Genomic DNA, 20,246 nt, shown 5'->3' with positions numbered 1-20,246 from the left:
GTAGTCATTCCAAGTCGGAAATAGCTTTTCAGGAAATAATGCAGTCTTCCCACAAGCCAACACCACCCCGGAGAATGCTCGCCATTATTTCTGCCTTCTGGCAGTTAAAACCCGTTTCCCTCCCCACCGGCTCTCCTGTGTCTGCAATGTTAGAACAGAGTGCCAGTTGAATTTGTTATTTTCTCAGTACCCGGAAGGAGATTCCTGGCCTGGTCATGCAGCGTGGAGATTGGAAAAGTCACACCACCCCTGGCATTTGGAAGCACACACAGTTAAACTGCGTTTGGTTCAGCTGTTGCCACAGACAATAATGTGTGTTTGGCAGAAGGTGAAACATCCCTGGGAATAGAGGCAGAGCTATTAGTTAATGAAAAGGTCCATGTTCTACCAATAGCCTTGCCAGTACAGGTGAAATGAAATGAAAATCGCTCATTGTCACAAGTAGGCTTCAATGAAGTTACTGTGAAAAGCCCCTAGTCACCACATTCCGGCGCCTGTTGGGGGAGGCTGTTACGGGAATCGAACCGTGCTGCTGGCCTGCCTTGGTCTGCTTTCAAAGCCAGCGATTTAGCCCTGTGCTTGATGGGATGGGAAGGTTTCAATTCAGTTGGTAAGAGGACGTCTTGTGACTCCAGATCCACCTTCACTTTGCATATTCTGCCTGAAGTTCTGCATTGCTTGTAATTACTGCTGGCTGCAGGTTGAAATTAAGTATGAATTACAAGGATGAATTAGAGCCAACGGGATCAATTTGAAGCTAACTCACTGGGAGGGAAACCTATGAGGTTGAGTAAAACGCAGAGTTTACACTCCAGGTAATAAATCCAGGGTGCAATTCCAGCGATGCTTCCAATTTTGAGCCTTCCCTGACAGGCGGGCCAGGTTGTAACTATTCCCCACGCCACATGAGCAAACCATGGATGTGTTCAGGCACATTCCCTCATGTTAACAGCAATCTTGTTTCTCAAAAAACAGGAATGGCCATTTGGAGGTGCCGAAGTCTGCTGCCCCAAGAATTAGCAAGAAGAGAGAAATCTCGGCTAAGTATAATAATAGTGCCTTTATTGTCACAAGTAGGCTTGCATTCACACTGCAATGAAGTTGCTGTGAAAAGCCCCTAGTCGCCAGATTCCGGCGCCTGTTCGGGTGCACTGAGGGGGAATTCAGGGTGTCCAAATTAACTAACAGCACGTCTTTCGGAGGAAAGGTTGAGCGTTACCATTGGCGTAAAAATCTACACTTCACTCCTGCCGTGACTCGAGCAGTTTTATTTATCCTCTGCAACTTTGGCAAACGGCTGCCGCACCACAGGAAGTGCAGCGTATCGCAGACACTGAGACAGACTGGAATCGGACAATGGGAATGGGATCAAAGGAAGGTATAAACAAGGACAAGGCAAACCGGAAGAAGCTCTGTGAGCGGAATCACTGGAGGTAAGGGAAACTAAAATCTAGAGAACTGCTTTTTCAAAATTCAGCCAAGAATGCAAGTTCTGTCTGGCAGGAAATTAGATTGGTCAATTAAAAACCGGCATCAAGGATGAGCATGCAATTCAGGGGAAATGTATCTCTGCAGAATGATGTTGGAGCTGTGACCATTGAGCCTGTGAAGGGGAAAGTGGATACATTTTTGGAAGAAATGCAAGGAAAATGGGGAAAATGCAGAGCAATGAAATCAGTTCATGTATTATTCTAGAAAAGAGCACACTCCTGAAAGAATGGGTGGGGTTTTCCGCACAACGCGCCATGTGTTTCGCCATGCCGGAGGCAGCCCGCCATTGGGTGATGGCAGGATCATTTGGTCCTGCTGTTGTCATTGGGATTTCCGCGGAATGGACACCCCCTGGCCTGCGTGAAACCTGTGGCGAGGGTGCCATCGGCGAGGTGGCCGTCAGGTTCCGTGTATAATGGTCTGAGAAGGCTTTGCAGTGTAGATGCTGAGGGGCTGTTTTAGACTGCAATGTCTAAAACCAGTAGCAAAAGAGCTAGATTCTCCCATGGGGGTGGGTTTGGGATCCAAAACCACTTCGAACTTCTGCTTCTCTCCCCCACCATTCCCCCACAAACGGATTTCCTCCTCCAGGCACCCAAACTGGTCCCCGTCAGAGAGAAACTGGATGCTGACTGGAAAATCCAAGTTGGCCCCCTTTCATTGACCCTAATTAGATCCTCAACATTAGCTGATCGCCGCACGTGAGCCTGTAGCCCTGCCAAACCAGGATTGGCGTGGGAAACTGGCATGCTGGCCAGCCCGGATTTTTCCGGGCTTTCATTCTCACCACCAAAGGTTCAACCTGCAGGCTTGAATTCGCTCCCAGGTCTGGAGTTCTTGATTCGGGACAATTCCCTGCTTTGCAAACCCAATCTGTGTAAACGTGTCCTGGTAGTTCTGATTTTTGGGCCGGAAAGTGGAGAAGGGGGTGGGGGAGGGGGCGACCGCAGAATCAGTTTGGAAGCTGCCAGGTGTGAGGCAGCCTGGGCAGAAGGCTAGCCTTGGCTCTGCGGCACTGTCAAAGATATCGAAAAAATGAATAAAGCAAAAAGCAACCCTCAAGCCCGCACCCGTCATCACTTCCAATGCCTTACCCATGCCACCTCATAACCCCACCCATCCTCTTTATGGCCCCCAAATTGTCGATATCAACCTCTGCCCCTCCACCTACCACCCACGGCCCATTCTAAGCTTTAAGTCAGCTTCGTGTCAACTCATGTCCCCATCACCCTTTGCCCTTACACATACATGCCAACTCACCCAGTATCCACCATGGCCAAACCTCATGGAATTCCTACAATGCAGAAGGAGGCCATTTGATCCATCGAGTCTGTACCGACCCTCTGGAAGAGGCCCACTCCCCTATCCCCCTAACCCCATCTAACCTGGACACTAGGGGCAATTGATCATGGCCAATCCTGCACATCTTTGGCCTGTGGGAGGAAACCGGTGCATCCAGAGGAAACCCATACAGGCACGGGGAGAACGTACAAGCTCCACACAGACAATCACCCAAAGCTGGAATTAAACCCGGGTCCTTGGCAATGTGAGGCAGCAGTGATAACCACTGTGCCACCCACCTCAGCACCATGCTGAGATTAAATAAAGTTCTGAAGTGTCGATTGATGAATTTACTATTTAAAAAAATACCCTCATTGATTAAAAGAAACATTCATTACATTTAACTTCTCTTCATCCCTTAGAGAAAAAAGAAATTGTATTTATTGTCCCATTTCAAAGACTTTATAGTCACTTAGAACTGCCAATCAAGCTGCAAATTGACAGGCATCCTATTGTGATAATGATTGACAGTTAAAATGTAGCACTAGAATCACTGAACTACAGAAGGGGGCCATTCGGCCTATCAAGTCTGCACTGACCCTCTGAGAGAGCACTCTAACTAGGCCCACGCCCCCACCCTAACCTCTTGCGCACTATGGGGCAATTTAGCATGAATAATCCATCTAACCTGCACATCTTTGGACTGTGGGATGAAACCGGAGCACCCGGAGGAAACTCATGCAGACCCAGAGAGAATGTGCAAACTCCACAGTCACCCTAGGTTGGAATTGAATCCGGGTGCTTGGCACTGTGAGGCAGCAGTGCTAACCACTGTATCACTGTGTCACCCCAGTAATCCTGAAATGATAGCTCTTGGGCTTATGTCAACAGATAGAGTGACATGACAAGCACTGATTTATTTATAATACTGCCCGCAGTTTATTTTTAATATTTAAAGAGCAGGACATTTAAATGCTTTGACAGTCCTCTTGACAGTTCAAATGAGTGTGACTATTCCAATGAATATATGCACATTTTTGCCTACTTTTAACAATCCTAAAGGGCAATTTGCCTCTCCCAAAGGGCTCCTTGTTTCTCCAAAACATATCTGACTGCTCCCAAATATGTCCCAGGACCATATTCAAAAGGGGTACTTACCTCTCAAAAATGGTACCCCACCGCTCCAAAGAACCCCCACAACTTTAGAACTTTTCCCACCAGGTCTAAAGGAAACATCCCAGTATTCAAAATCAGATCTGACTAAGGCATTTCCAGTTTAACATGAGGAGCTGTCTCTGTGAACCATGGATGTGAACCATTAGGATATTCCACCTTCTGCAAAAATGTCAGAGACCGGGTGCGGGACATCCAGATCCAGGCATTTGCCATTTTTGCAAAGACAGAGAGCCTCTCCGTCTCACGTAACAATTCTGGCCGTAGCTTCATGATAAGGGGGTTAATCATTAAAGATGGAAAGGTAGAGCAATTTCTTCACACAAATGGTTGTGAACATTTTGGAGGTCAGTGGATGCTCAGTCACTAATTTTACTGAATGGCAGGGCTGGCTCGAGGAGCGGTGTGGCCTACCCTCTTAGGTTTTTAGATGCCACGAACCAAATGGCCCCCTTTTGTGGTGTAAACTTCAATGATTCAAGGAGCAATTAGGCAAGAAAATAATCAACGAATTGCACCACACTCGGACGTCCTGAGGAACAAAGGGACCTTGGCGTGTTTGTAAATAGATCTCTGAAGGCAGACGGCTGGTTAATATGGCACGTCTTAACGTTCGAGGCTATGGACCAAGTGCTGGCAATTGGGATTAGAGTTGGCAGATCAGGTCCCTTTCATGCGGCGAAGGCCCGATGGGCCACAGGGCCTTTTCTGCACTGTATTCCTCAGTGATTCTGTGAGTCCAACAGTCAGCAGCGCCTTTAGGTGGAGAAACACCTTTTATTTTATAAAGTGCCTTTTCCTTTCCACCAATAAGTGAGGATTCCATTTATGAGATCCCCTGATGGCACCGAGGATTTATCTAGTCAGTAGTTGTTATCGATCAAGAAGGTCCTATACTTGGCATCCGGTACGTTATCTGACATTTAACCCTGGCACTTGGACTCAGTGCCTCTGGTGTAGGGAGAAGGGGTCCAAGGAATTCTGCTCCTTCTTGTTGTTTAGCAATGTACATCCGCCGGCAGGCCAAGCATGGGCAGGATCAAACTGGGCTGCGATGCAACTCCTAGTTAACATTCACTGTTAATATAAGGAATGGCGATTAAAAATAAACAGGGAATGCTGGAAATACTCAATCAGCCTGGTTCCCCTGAGGAGACAGAAACAAACGTAATGTTTCAGGTGGATGATCTTAGTCTTAATGTTAACTCTGTTTCTCCATCCACAGAAGCTGCCTGACCTGCTGAGAATTTCCAACATCTCTGCTTTTATTGGAGATCTCCAGCATTTTGAAGTGTGCAACTCCTTTCGGAGGGGGCGAGGGAAGGGGGAGAGGTAGGAGAGGGTGGGGGAAGGGGGAGGGGGTAACGGGGGCAAGGATTGCCAAAAGGTCCTGTATTTTACAGCCTTGTTGTTCAGATAGTGATCTATAACAATCTGCTGTTCAACTTGGCTGCAATCAGTGTAGAATGAGTGCCAGAATAACCATTTCAACTATGAGTAGGTCACAGGAGATGCTATCAATCGCAAGCTAACCCTGGGAAGTGCAAGCAAAGCAAAATGCTTTCAAGGAACCAAATGTGACTCTACTTCAAACAACCTCAGCTACCTGTCAATCATTTGGTTGCGACATTGCCCAACCTGTACAGTACGAGCTGAGGGCAACTTTCATACGTTCCCTGTTAGCACAAACCGTTATGAAACTTGAGTCCCATGACTCATCAGGATATGTTTAGGAATAGGCAGCGACATAACAACAATTATTGACGCATAAATCAAGTTTATAGAGAAGGTTTTTAAAGGATAGAAGAACAGTTTGCTTGTTCTGATTGCACTGATTGTCTCTTGGGCACCAATTAAAATGGAAACGGGGAAAGAAAATTGCTCCCTCGTTCAAAGTGAAGCAATCTCCCCAAATACTGTGCTAATAAACTGTGGCCTACACGAATGAGGAATTCTATTCATTCATTACAACACACTATAGTTGCTAAGAAAGCAGCTTCCCAAATTACTTTTTTAACAAAGCAATGTTTTTTTGTAGTGCGCACATGGTCCTCCAGCACTCTACCTTCTCAAATATTCTAAACTTTTGTCAAGAAAAGACATTTTTGGATTGAAAGACATTAGTCTACTTAATCCACCACTTCCCGCCCCCAACAACAACATGATCATAATTCTCTTTACAAGTGTGGTTATCATGCTGTCCGAAGGTCCCAATTAAAATTCACTGCTAGCTTCATGATAAGGGGGTTAATCATTAAAGATGGAAAGGTAGAGCAATTTCTTCACACAAAAGGTTGTGAACATTTTGGAGGTCGGTGGCTGCTCAGTCACTAATTTTACTGAATGGCAGGGCTGGCTCGAGGAGCGGTGTGGCCTACCCTCTTAAGTTTTTAGATGCCACGAACCAAATGGCCCCCTTTTGTGGTGTAAACTTCAATGATTCAAGGAGCAATTTGGCAAGGAAATAATCAACGAATTGCACCACACTCGGAAGTCCTGAGGAACAAAGGGACCTTGGCGTGTTTGTAAATAGATCTCTGAAGGCAGATGGCTGGTTAATAGGGTGGTGAAAAAGGCAACACTTGCCTTTATCAATCGTAGCATACATTACAAAAGCAAGGAAGCCATGTTGGAGTTGTAGAGAACATAGGTGAGGCCACAGCTGGAGTACTGTGTGCAATTCTGGTCGCCACATCATAGGAAGGATGTGATTGCATTGGAGGGGATGCAGAGGCGATTCACCAGGATGTCACCTGGGATGGAACATTTTAGTTAGGAAGAGAGGTTGAATAGGCTTGGGTTGTTTTCGTTGGAGCAAAGAAGACTGAGGGGCGACCTGATCGAGGTGTACAAGATTATGAGGGGCATGGACAGGGTGGACAGGAAACAGCTGTTCCCCTTAGTTGACGGGTCGGTTAAGAGGGGACACAAGTTCAAGATGAGGGGCGGGAGGTTCAGGGGGGAATTTGAGCAAAGACCTTTTTACCCAGTGGGTGGTGACTATCTGGAACACACTGCCTGGGAGACTGGTAGAGGCAGGTTGCCTCACATTATTTAAAAAGTACATGAATGAGTACTTGACACGTCTTAACATCCGAGGCTATGGACCAAGTGCTGGCAATTGGGATTAGAGTTGGCAGATCAGGTGCCTTTCATGCGGCGAAGACCCGATGGGCCACAGGGCCTTTTCTGCACTGTATTCTTCAGTGATTCTGTGAGTCTGACAGTCAGCAGCGCCTTTAGGTGGAGAAACACCTTTTATTTTATAAAGTGCCTTTTCCTTTCCACCAACAAGTGAGGATTCCATTTATGAGATCCCCTGATGGCACCGAGGATTTATCTAGTCAGTAGTTGTTATCGATCAAGAAGGTCCTATACTTGGCATCCAGTACGTTATCTGACATTTAACCCTGGCACTTGGACTCAGTGCCTCTGGTGTAGGGAGAAGGGGTCCAAGGAATTCTGCTCCTTCTTGTTGTTTAGCAATGTACATCCGCCGGCAGGCCAAGCATGGGCAGGATCAAACTGGGCTGCGATGCAACTCCTAGTTAACATTCACTGTTAATATAAGGAATGGCGATTAAAAATAAACAGAGAATGCTGGAAATACTCAATCAGCCTGGTTCCCCTGAGGAGACAGAAACAAACGTAATGTTTCAGGTGGATGATCTTAGTCTTAATGTTAATTCTGTTTCTCCATCCGTAGAAGCTGCCTGACCTGCTGAGAATTTCCAACATCTCTGCTTTTATTGGAGATCTCCAGCATTTTGAAGTGTGCAACTCCTTTCGGAGGGGGCGGGGGAAGGGGGAGAGGTAGGAGAGGGTGGGGGAAGGGGGTGGGGGTAACGGGAGCAAGGATTGCCAAAAGGTCCTGTATTTTACAGCCTTGTTGTTCAGATAGTGATCTATAACAATCTGCTGTTCAACTTGGTTGCAATCAGTGTAGAATGAGTGCCAAAATAACCATTTCAACTATGCATAGGTCACAGGAGATGCTATCAATCGCAAGTTAACCCTGGGAAGTGCAAGCAAAGCAAAATGCTTTCAAGGAACCTAATGTGACTCTACTTCAAACAACCTCAGCTACCTGTCAATCATTTGGTAGGGACATTGCCCAACCTGTACAGTATGAGCTGAGGGCAACTTTCATATGTTCCCTGTTAGCGCAAACCATTATGAAACTTGAGCCCTATGACTCATCAGGATATTTTTAGGAATAGGCAGCAACATAACGACAATTGTTGATGCGTAAATTAAGTTTATAGAGAAGGTTTTTAAAGGATAGAAGAGCAGTTTGCTTGTTCTGATTGCACTGATTGTCTCTTGGGAACCAATTAAAATGGAAACGGGGAAAGAAAACTGCTCCCTCATTCAGAGTAAAGCAATCTCCCCAAATGCTGTGCATTAGCTCACTGGGCTAAATCACTGGCTTTTAAAGCAGACCAAGGCAGGCCAGCAGCACGGTTCAATTCCCGTACCAGCCTCCCCGAACAGGCGCCGGAATGTGGCGACTAGGGGCTTTTCACAGTAACTTTATTGAAGCCTACTCGTGACAATAAGCGATTTTCATTTTAAAAAAAAAAAATGTTATTCTCCTCCTTTTCCACATTTTCTTCCACATTTACACCCATCAACAATAAACAATAATCAGCAAGATATGTCAATCCCCATAATAACAACGATCCCATCCGCCCACCAACCCCCAAACCTCAGCCCACATGTTTACATAAACAAATGACAAAAAGGAATCAGGGATTACCCATAGTCACCCTTAATCTACACAGCCCCCCCCACCCCACCACCCCCACCCCCCCCCCCCCCCCCCCCAACTAATGTTCGATGTTATCCAGTTCTTGAAAGTGCACAATAAATAGTGCCCATGACTTGTAGAACCCCTCCGAGCTTCCCCTCAGTTCGAACTTAACCTCAAGGGTCAAGTATTCCAACAGGTCCCCCCGCCACGCCAGGGCACTGGGTGGAGAGGCTGCTCTCCATCCCAGCAGGATCCGCCTTCGGGCGATCAACGAGGCGAAGGCTATGATATCTGCCTCCGCTCCTGTTTCCAACCCTGGCTGGTCCGACACCCCGAATATGGCCTCCTGGGGACCCGGGTCCAGTTTCACACGCACCACCTTGGAAATTACCCTAAACACCTCCTTCCAGTACTCCCCTAGCTTTGGACAGGACCAAAACATATGAACGTGATTCACGGACCCCCCCCCCCCCCCGCCGCAACGCTCACACACAACCTCGACTCCTTCAAAAAATCGGCTCATCCTCGCCCTCGTGAGGTGCGCTCTATATACCACCTTCAGCTGTATCAGCCCCAACCTCGCACATGAGGTGGAGACATTCACTCTCTGGAGCACCTCACACCAGACCCCCTCCTCTATAACCTCTCCCAGCTCTTGCGATTTTCATTTTCATTTTCATTTCATTTCATAAACTGTGGCCTACACGAATGAGGAATTCTATTCATTCATTACAACACAACACTATAGTTGCTAAGAAAGCAGCTTCCCAAATTACTCGTTTAACACGACAATGTTGTTGCGTAGTGCGAGCATGGGGCGCGATTCTCCGACCCCCCACCGGGTCAGAGAATCGACCAGGGGCCGGCGTGAATCCCGCCCCCGCCATGTCCCGAATTTTCCGCCACCGGAGATTCGGCAGGGGCGGGAATCGCGCTGCGCCGGTCGGCGGAAATCCCCCGGCGATTCTCCGGTCCGCGATGGGCCGAAGTCCTGCCGCTGTCAACCCACGCCAGCCGGCATGGATTGAACCACCTTTCGAACGGCGGGACAAGGCGGCGCGGGCGGGCACCAGGGTCCTGGGGGGGGCGCGGGGCGATCTGGCCCCAGGGGGTGCCCCCACGGTGGCCTGCCCGCGATCGGGGCCCACCGATCCGCGGCGGGCCTGTGCCGTGGGGGGCACTCTTTTCCTGCCGCCTTCGCCATGGTCTCCACTATGGCAGAGGCGGAAGAGACCCCCTCCACTGCGCATGCGCGGGGATGCCATGAGCGCCCGCTGACGCTCCCACGCATGCGCCGCAGGGCAAAGTCATTTCCGCGCCAGCAGGGGGGGACACCAAAGGCCTTTCCAGCCAGCTGGCGGGGCGGAAATCAGTCCGGCGCAGGCCTAGCTCCTCAAGGTGAGGGCTCGGCCCCCCCAAGATGCGGAGAATTCCGCACCTTTGGGGTGGCGCGATGCCGGACTGATTCGCACCGTTTTTGGCACCGGTCGGTGGGCATCGCGCCGATTGCGGAGAATCCCCCCCCATGGTCCTCCAGCACTCTACCTTCTCAAATATTCTAAACTTTTGTCAAGAAAATGCATTTTTAGATTCAAAGACATTAATCTACCTAATCCCACCACTTCCCGCCCCCAACAACAGAATGATCATAATTCTCTTGACAAGTGTGGTTATCATGCTGTCTGAGGGTCCCAAAATGGGGAGGCGGGCACCCTCCAGTGTAATTGGGGGCACCATTTAAAATTCACTGCTGCTGTGCAGGTTTCTCAGGGGTTGGGACGTTTGGCAGTGATGGTGAGGCAGGAGCTGATGGCTCCAGAAGGGAAGTGCCTTTCCCACCGCTGCTTGTGCATCAGAAGGAGCTGGGATGCTCCCTGGCCGCTCGTGGAACCCTTCGGCCCCTCCCTGCTGGTAGCAGTTGATCTCTCTGCTCCCGATGCCAGATTACACTGTCCTTTGCCACAGTGCCTAATCCTCTCCCCGCAACCTTCCCCTCACCATCAACATACTTCCTTCGAAATGCTGGGGGGTGTCTCAAAGCACCCTCGGTTGTCAACCCCGCCATCACTTTTTTACGGCTAATCTGGCCAGTTGGCGGGTGTGAAGCAGGAAAAGGATCCAAATAATTATAATGAAGTACAGCCATTAAGTTCAGCGGGAGCTCTGCTTTGCCGGCCTTGTCAGGGTTTTTGGCCACATTCAACTGCCCCTGCACCCCTACAAATATATCCCTTTTGGATTGATTTTAATCCCACCTTTGCGACTTTCGTCACACCTTTGCTGAACACAAGCTCCTTTTATACACTTCCTTTAACGTAAGGTCCCAAGGCACTGAGCCAAATTAGAGTAAATGACGAGGAGCTATGTCAAAGAGGTAGCTTTAATGGGGAACCTTAAAAGGAGGAAATAAAGATTAGAAGGCCAGAGCTTAACATCTCAGTTGAAAACATGGCCACTAATGAAACATAGAACATACAGTGCAGAAGGAGGCCATTTGGCTCATCGAGCCTGCACCGACCCACCTAAGCCCTCACTTCCACCCTATCCCCGTAACCCAATGGTGCAGCAATTACATTCCAGCATACATGAGAGCGTAGAATCAGAGGAGCACAGATTTCTCAGAGGATCGTGAAGCTAGAGGATGCTACAGAGATGGAGGGGAGGAGGGGGGAGGGGGGCACAACATTGCTTAACCAGGAGCAACATAGGTCAGTGAGGGCAGGGGTAATAGGTTAGCGAGACGGCAAAATTCTGAATGGCCTTAAGGAGGATGGGAGGCGGGCCAGGAAAGGCCAAAAACATATCCAATTCCTTTGCATACTATTCAATGAAGGCCAGGTCTGGCAGTTATTATCTCCAGGTCTCAGCCAGCTTGGTGTAAAGTGGCGAATAGGAGGCATGGTGGTTAACACTGCTACCTCACAGCTCCAGGGACCCAGGTTCAATTCCGGCCTTGGGGTAACTGTCTATGTGGAGTTTGTTCGTTCTCTCTGTGTCCGCGTGGGTTTCCCCCGGGTGCTCCGGTTTTCTCCCAAGCCCCAAAGTGTGCAGGTTAGGTGGATTGGCCATACTAATTTGCCCCTTAGTGTCCAAACATGTGGTGGTTTAGGCGGGGTTATGGGGATAAGATGGGGGGGTGGGCCGAGGTAGGATGCTCTTTCAGAGGGCAGGTGCAGACCCGTTGGGTCGAATGGCCTCCTTCTGCAGTGTGAGGATTATATGATGCTACCGAACCATTCTTGAAGATGGGCATTGATATCATCAACCCATTCTGTGCCCTTGCTATCCTCAGTGCATCTTGCGAGTGCTGCTCGAGCTAATAGGAGTGAACTGATCGACGAACAAAACAAATCACGGTGGAACCAGATCACCTTCTACCACTGTGGCAGTTGCATGATTCAATGTTAATGGAATTGTTGACAAACCACAGCAGTTAATCTCTATTAATTACAGATTCCAATCATATCCCAGACAATCAGGCCCAGACATGACCTGAGGTGGGGAGCTTTGCGAACCATAGACCCAAGCCACCTGTTCCTCACCATCAATGCTACAGTTACGTGTCATGTCTCAAATTACTCCAATACTTATCCCAAATAGGGTATGTAACTCTATCTGAATTTCCCACATGATCAAGCTTTCAATCTCAAGCGGCTTTTGAGAGGTGAAAATTGTAGGTCAGGCTTATAAAGAGGGAGGCGAAATGGAGAACGAACGTTTCCAGACTGCCTTGTAACAGTCAGTTTTAATGTAGTTTTGGTTGAGAGGAACCACGCTGGAAGTTGCCATTTATTGTAGATGGAAGATGATATGCAAAGAGAGTATCTCTTTGCAAATTATACACCATGTGATAGGAGCTTTTGGTTGAATCCATTCTCCAGTATGGTTGCGAGATGGCAGAACGTGAACAAAAGTGTTTAGTGACTGAAATAGCTTATTTGATAAGTATTCTCTGTGTTTCTAGGATCCAGGAAAACTAGGTATGCATTTGCATGCACTGCTAATTGGTGCAATCAATCTCTATTAATTAGGACTAGACATGACATGGGGAGTTATATGGCAACCAAAAGTCTAAAATCTTCGCAAGCAATGCTAGACTTACCACATATCTCACTCAAATGAGTTTGTACACTGCATCCTAAATCAACTCCTCCACTTTTGAAGAGCAATTAATTACTATTAGAGTGCAACCATCGAGAGACTTTAGAAACAGCACAATAAGAAATCTGTACTGAGCACAACAGTAAGAGACCTAATCACTGAAAGGTGGCTCAGATGTGTTGGACACATAAAAATAATGAGTTAAGACAAATTATTGATAAGAGGATCACGTCCCAGGGAGATCACGGAACTTGTAGTCAGATGATGCTAACAACCATATTCAAGCTAAACAACTTAATTTTAAGAAAACAGCAGGCTTTTTATCTTACAGAAAGTGACTGGTGTAGCTTTGTTCATTGAAGATCTACCTGCTGGCCTGATAATGGAAGTCACATAACCTCATTAGCTGGTTCTTTTTCAAGGTCAATCTATAAATTCTAACTAACTGAAGCAGGAGAGGATGAGAGGAGAATAATGAGCGAAGTATGTGCGTGGAGTAGGATTGAGAGGGGGAGACACACCTGCTTCTGGTGCTGAAGTAACTCTTTTGTTTGCAGTTGTGGTCTGTGATCTTCACTCTCTGCAGAGGAAAGCTGGGAGTATTCAGTCAGCACACACCCACTATCCTCTTGGTCAGGGTCTAGCTCTTTTTGTTCAAGGTGCAGGTTCAGTTCAGGCAAGTTTTCAATCTGTTCAAACTGTAAACATATTTGGATACGTTAAACAGACTATTAAAATTTTAGCCGCGCAGGTTCATAGTTAATATTGCTGGAATAAACATTTTTCCTGAGTGATACAGTTTCCATTTTCCCTAATGCAGAAAATTGTTAATTATTTGGGATGTTCACAACTAGAAGCTAATTTCTCGTTCCTGTCTTCGGTGGTCTGGTGTTTCCTGCTCATCACTCAGCTGTCTGCATCTAGTGGTTCAAAATAAATGCTGATGTGAAGTGGCTACACAAGAGCTGTGCATTTTCACAGGGTCAGTTCAATTCAGTTGAAAACAGCCCTTCTTCCCAAGTGGTCGTTTGCCTCCAGTATCCCAACTGTCAGGAAAGCAGAAGCAGTTTTAAGTGATCTATATTTGTATTGTTAAATATTAAAAATATGGCAGAGATTTAAGTGGTTTTAATTTGGTATTTCTGTGTAAAAAGAGTAAAACTCTAGTTATATTCATGTTGGACAAAGGTGTTTGCATGTGTGGGGGTTTTGTTCAGTTCAAACCGTGCCTTCATAGTGCTGAGAGAGGGTTACGGCATTAAAGGTAAACAAGTTTGGAGAAGTAATAAATGATTGCTTAGTTACCAAGGGCAACTTTAGGGTAGTAAGGCTTTTGTGATTGTTTTAACTGAATTCTTAGCAGTTGGTTATAGGAAGTTAGAGAGGGAACATCTCTCTCAGCTTTGCTAGGAGAAAAGCCATACCATGGAGTAATGGTTAAGAAAACAGGTGCAGAAATCTAAAGGACAGCTGGTTAAGGAAACAAGAGAAGTTTCCAAGAAGTCTGAAGTTCAAAGAACAGCGGAAACAGGGATTAGAATAGGTGACTGTTCAGGAAAGTTACAGAGAGTTGAAAAGGACTTGGCTTGTGACAGGCCAGAAAGATATCCAAAGTAGTTCTAAGATTTGTGATATCTTATTATCGTTTGTGAGACATTATTTGAAATAATTGTGGAAATTGGTGGCTGGTTCTCAAAGTTTGCATGCAAGCCTTCAAGACAAAGGAAGCCTGAAAGGATAGTTGTAAAAACTGGAGCTGGATTCCTTATTAAGGGGAGAGGAATCTTTGTTTGAAAGGATTGTTTGAAAGCTTGGAGCTGGATGAAAACAGCTGATGAAAAGCATTGTTTGAAGGAAGGTTTCAAAGCATGTTTTTTTGGGAGTGGAGTTCGGGAATACTCAGGTAACAATCACCTGGGGAGAATTTGAGAAGAAATCCGCGGAAAATTGGTTGAATAGAATCAGCCATTTGGTTTCAGAGTGGTGGGCTATTTTTGAAAGCTGTATATATTTGTGAGGCTAAGGGGGGAGTATGGTTGCATTATACGCAAACTTTTCGTGTTTAATTTTCTTTTCTTGTTAAAAACTAATTAGCAAGTAAAACGTCACGGTCCTCTGAGTCAGGCTTCCATTCTGGGACCTTCTCACCCAGTAGTTGCACCAACTGGGATTGTAACACGGCCCTGTAGTCTTCTCAGTTTAGGATGTCCCCAGGTAAGGATGAAAGATATCCTCCCCTAAAAGGACATCAGTGAACCAGATGGGTTTTTACGACAATGGTTTCATGCGCATCATTAAACTTTTAATCCCAGATTGAATTAAAATTTTGGAATCGAAGCCAGATCCCAAGACCCTGGGTCTCTGGATAACTTGATCAGTGACAATATCACTGCGCCACTGCCGTAACCTTCTCAGTATCCCACCACTTACTGAGCCCTTTTCCACACTGTTTTCAACTAATCATCAACTTTCACTACCAAATGCAACAAACATTGAAGACTGAAAAATAGCTGCGCACAGAGTTGAGTTTGGCCTACCTCCAATATGTCCTCTCCACTATACTCCCTTTTCCTTCCTTGCCTCCAGTGTTTGAGCAGCCATTTAAGTTTGACATAGAACAGGAATGTGTTCTGTTTGAACATTCTCATTTCCTGTAGCAGCAGGGCCCTCTCATGACTCCATGACTTTTGCTCCAGTCTGTTCTGCAAGTTTAGGCTCTGCACTTCAAAGTCTTTCCTCAGCAGGTTCTTCTGGTTTTCCTCTTCAATCTGCGGGACAACAAAATATCATTCCGAGCACCATAGGTTTGCCAGAACGTAAGGCTAAAAGTTCCAGTGTAACCAATCGTCCCAAGGTTTACTTAGGGGTGAAAAAAAAAAGGGAGATCCTGATTCCCATTCTATATCGTTCCACTCCTATCCCCACTTCACAGGCACAAAAGAACAAAGAAATGTACAGCACAGGAACAGGCCCTTCGGCCCTCCAAGCCCGTGCCGACCATACTGCCCGACTAAACTACAATCTTCTACACTTCCTGGGTCCGTATCCTTCTATTCCCATCCTATTCATATATTTGTCAAGATGCCCCTTAAATGTCCCTATCGTCCCTGCCTCCACTACCTCCTCCGGTAGTGAGTTCCAGGCACCCACTACCCTCTGCGTAAAAAACTTGCCTCGTACATCTACTCTAAACTTTGCCCCTCTCACCTTAAACCTATGCCCCCTAGTAATTGACCCCTCTACCCTGGGGAAAAGCCTCTGACTATCCACTCTGTCTATGCCCCTCATAATTTTGTATACCTCTATCAGGTCGCCCCTCAACCTCCTTCGTTCCAGTGAGAACAAACCGAGTTTATTCAATCGCTCCTCATAGCTTATGCCCTCCATACCAGGCAACATTCTGGTAAATCTCTTCTGCACCCTCTCTAAAGCCTCCACATCCTTCTGGTAGTGTGGCGACCAGAATTGAACACTATACTCCAAGTGTGGCCACAGGAGAAGCATTATTGCCACATGAAAATCTAAAGGTCTTTGAATACTGAGAGTACGCCAATTTTAGGGGCCAGGGAAAAATGACCTTTGCCTCATCAAGCATCGAAAATGGAGCAAATTTGAAAGCTTGTTGCAACTAATATTAGCATCAAGAACTTTCAGGCGACACACAGCTTTGCACTGCTTCAACACCAAATTGCATTTGATGGGCACTTAGGTCTGCTCCACTACTCCGATCTCTCTGTGCCAATCCTGTGCCAACTGGTGCTGAACAATAGGCATTTCTGTATTTTGTGAATTTATTCCAAACTAGAGCCGAGTTCAACACTGCCAAAATTTGCCTGGGAAAACATAGAATCCTTCTCAATGGTTTGATAAGGAGTTGAATCCAACTCAACGGGCGGGATTTTCCGCGGTGTGGCGGGGGAGGTAGCCCGCCATTGGTCAGTGGTGGGATCCTCTGGTCCCGCCGTTGTCAACGTTGAGTGCACCCCTAGCCGCCGGGACCAGAGGATCCCACTGGCATGAACAGCCGGAAAATTCCGGCCAACATTCCAGCAGCAAGCTAACCCATTATAGTGCCTGTTTTCCCTCAGACACAAGAAGCTGCCTATCAATTTGGGTAGAATTCTAACCCATTATTAATCAAACCTTGAATAAAGTACTGTATGTAATTATAAATCTCACTGTGCAAGCATGTAACAGTATGTTTTTAATCAGCAACTCAACTGGAATCATAATAAAATGCCTGTAGCCATCCCTGGTTCAATGACCTTAGCTGGCAGGATCTGAAAGATCTGTGTTGGAAAAGGAGGCATTAGGCCAGCAACATTACATCCTAGAAATTAAACAACATTTGTTCCGCAAAATAATTATTACATTTTGCCAAAGGAGGCATATTTGTTTTCAAGATACTTAAAAAGTCTCATGATAATTCGGACTCTACATATTCCACATGAACACAATCCTCTGCCAAATTTCCTGAGCCTCAGTGTAGCTTTGTGAGGGAATTCTCTTTGCCCTCTCTTCGTTTTCTCATGATTGGCTCCTTCTTGGCGCAGTGTGCTTGTGGGATGGATGACATCATTGTGTCTGTAAACCTCTGTGTAGAATCTTGGCTTGGAGCAACATTGCATTCATCCATTACTGTTTTGGAGCCGAAATTCCCTGGAAAGGTCATCAGTAAGCCTCGCTAAAAAGCATGATATTCTCCTTCCTCGATACGCAGCATGAAAGACCAGTATTCACCACTGCCGTAAAAATAAATCCAAATACTAGTGTAGGTTTCTACACAGCACGGTCGCACATAGTTCAGAAGACTTTGGCAAGAACCCAGTATGAGCTAACCGTTGACTTTCAAGTGAAATATCATACAGCAGAGATGCAGGCCATTCAGCCCATTATGCCTGCTTCTAGTTCTTTGTGTAAAGTCACCAGAGTCCCAGATGACCGTAGGCTGCATTCCGCTTTGAGGGGGAGAGCTGACTGGTGGTGGTTTAACCTGAGGATCATCACACATGAACAGTATATAACCTATTACATCTCCATTCCATCCCCTCAATGCTCCGAATCCAGTCCTTGGTCCTCTAATATCTAGCCAGTAAATCTCCCAGCTTCACTTATGTGAAAACCTGTCTCAAATTGCTCATGTACTGTACTGTATCTCAAACAGGTTTCCCCACAGTGATGTGATCTTGATCTCAGGCATGCTGTTCAGAGGTAGCGAAGTATAGTTCAAGCCTTTCCTCATCGGGAAGAGCAGGAAGTGGGAGAGCATACCTTCCCCTTCATAAAATGGCTAGGCCCAGAAGACTAGTCAAGGCTTCCCCTTCGTTGGTCAAAGCCCTCCAATAAGCAAGCAACCTTTCTGGCTTCTTGGGCTCGGGGATTGTGGTATTATAGGTATTACGGTACCTGAGAGGCTAAAGTACCATTGGTAGAACCTGTATGCTTGCTATAGGCTAGAGTGTATAATAGCTCCGCCCTGATAGGCGGGGTATAAGAACCCGTGCTGCCCCAGCAGCCCTCATTCTGTACCTGAGCTGCTGGGGGAAACATCTAGCTTGTTAAAGCCTTCAGTTGGACTACAACCTCGCTTTAGTGGTCACTGATCGTGCATCAGGGATTTTAAACAGACTGAAGGGCTGAGGTCAACTGGTTGGCCACGTTTGAGCGAGAAGCTGTGTCGTGGACATGAGTGTCCATTTGTTGGCAATGTTCCTTTTTTTTGTAGATTGTGGCAGCAGGTTGGAAAAACGGCATTGAAGCTGGCGGCTTTCTCCACCGTAATGTTCGGGACTTAGTTGAAAAATATTGAATGAGCAGGTCCCCACAACATTACGCCCGCAGGGTGGGCTTATGCCAGCAACTTAGTTTTTTAAAGATCGGGGCTCCATTTTTAAAGGACGCTCCAGTGCACAAAAGTAAAACATAGAACCCCCTCTCCTGCACAATGCCGCCTCCACTTAACACCCCCTTCCCTGGGACTGCCCCTTGGCATAGGCAGTTCCAGGGAGTAAAATGCCCAAATACTACCCGGGCATGACTTTCTCCCCCTAAATGATGCACTGCCTGCTCTCTGTGGGAGACCAGTCGTAAATTCACATTGTCGTACCCTCAAGTGGGCGTGAACGGATAATCTAACAGGAGCCAATTATCTGGTGAAGAGGCCTGATAATTACATTCAAATTTATTACAATGGGTTCCTGACTTTGATTCCTGTTATGTCACTGGTGGTGAGGTGGGGACAATTCCAACCAGGCTTCCCCCCAACGCAAAGCACAATTTGGGCCGCTGGTGAGATTTTGCGGTCCCGTCGCCATTCACGCCCGATAAGAACAGAAGTGCAATATCCCAGCCATCACCTCTCCTTGCAAGCAACTGCAAATCAAAATTTGGTTTATAATCACACAAGAAATGACACACCTAAACAGTGAACAATTGCCCTCCTTGCCGGACACTAAACCGGAAAAACTATCCTAACTTTTAACCCACTCATTATGAAAAACAAATCAGCTCTTTCTGGTTTAGAGTTTCATAGGTGCTGCCTATCCTCAGGTTTCTCAGTCAAGTTGCCTTTCTTGATGAGTGAACCTAATCTACGTCAAGCAGTACCACCACCCTCACATAATATCCACAGACACGCTTTTTAGCTGAAATCACTAGGTAGCAATAAAAACAGAAAGTGCTGGAAAATTGCCCCTTCGTGTCCAGGGATGGTTAGGCTAGGTTACAAGGTTACTGGGATTGGGGTAGTGGGCATGGGTCGAGTGCTCATTCGAAGGGTCGATGCAGACTTGATGGGCCGAATGGCTCATATAGAATCCACTGTGTGGATTCTATGATTCTACCCACCTGAATGATCTTGTTGGTGAATCTTTCATTCTCGTCCTCCCGAAGCTGTTTCTCCTGTTCCAGTCGAAGCTGCAGCTCTTGAACAGATAGATCCTGTTCCAGTAAAACACGGGGTTCCCTGAGCTGTGCATTTTGAGAAAATAGAAACGCTTTCAGTTAAAGCCTATAAATAAATATCCCGATACTTTCACAGAATGTTTCCTCAAGCATTTCTCGGCTATTGCGGAAGTGATAGTGAAGTTTCCACTCTTGAGCCTTGGATAGAAACACCGTGCATGACTGTGAAATCTAAGACTGTGCACATTGTTAGGCCGGATGAAAGCCCCAGCAGCAATGGTGGACCACCTGAGTGTGTGAGCTACAATGAACTCCCTTCTGTCAGTAATTTTACTGGAAATGGTAGCTGGCGACAAAAGGCGATTGCCCCCTTCACACAAATTGTTATGGTAAAATTACCAACAGGAGAGACTTCACCCCTGACATTTAATTAGCTTCCTGCCCTCTATTTCAGAATTAAAGGTGCTAAAATATTTATAGACAAACTGGTATCAGTATTGAGCTGTGCTCATCCTACTGATTCTCCATATGTGGCCTTTCATCA

The 20,246-nt window shown here is 46.6% G+C and overlaps 1 protein-coding gene across 3 annotated transcripts in view; it reads right to left on the bottom strand.

Annotated features, from left to right (window-relative positions):
- LOC140385807 (microtubule cross-linking factor 1-like) overlaps positions 1–20,246 on the bottom strand; it is a 93,629-nt gene that overhangs the window by 59,674 nt on the left and 13,709 nt on the right. For all 3 annotated transcript variants that reach the window (XM_072468353.1, XM_072468355.1, XM_072468354.1), the window contains exons 3-5: positions 19,646–19,768; positions 15,337–15,567; positions 13,321–13,497 (exon numbers count right to left, since the gene is read on the bottom strand). In XM_072468353.1, the coding sequence (XP_072324454.1) occupies positions 13,321–13,497; positions 15,337–15,567; positions 19,646–19,768 (531 nt within the window). The remainder of the gene's footprint in view (positions 1–13,320; positions 13,498–15,336; positions 15,568–19,645; positions 19,769–20,246) is intronic.

Source organism: Scyliorhinus torazame, chromosome 11 (assembly GCF_047496885.1).
Source record: "Scyliorhinus torazame isolate Kashiwa2021f chromosome 11, sScyTor2.1, whole genome shotgun sequence".
In the NCBI taxonomy this organism is placed as follows: domain Eukaryota; kingdom Metazoa; phylum Chordata; class Chondrichthyes; order Carcharhiniformes; family Scyliorhinidae; genus Scyliorhinus; species Scyliorhinus torazame.
Note: the sequence above shows the minus strand (reverse complement) of the source record. Positions and strands in the feature narration are given on the sequence as shown.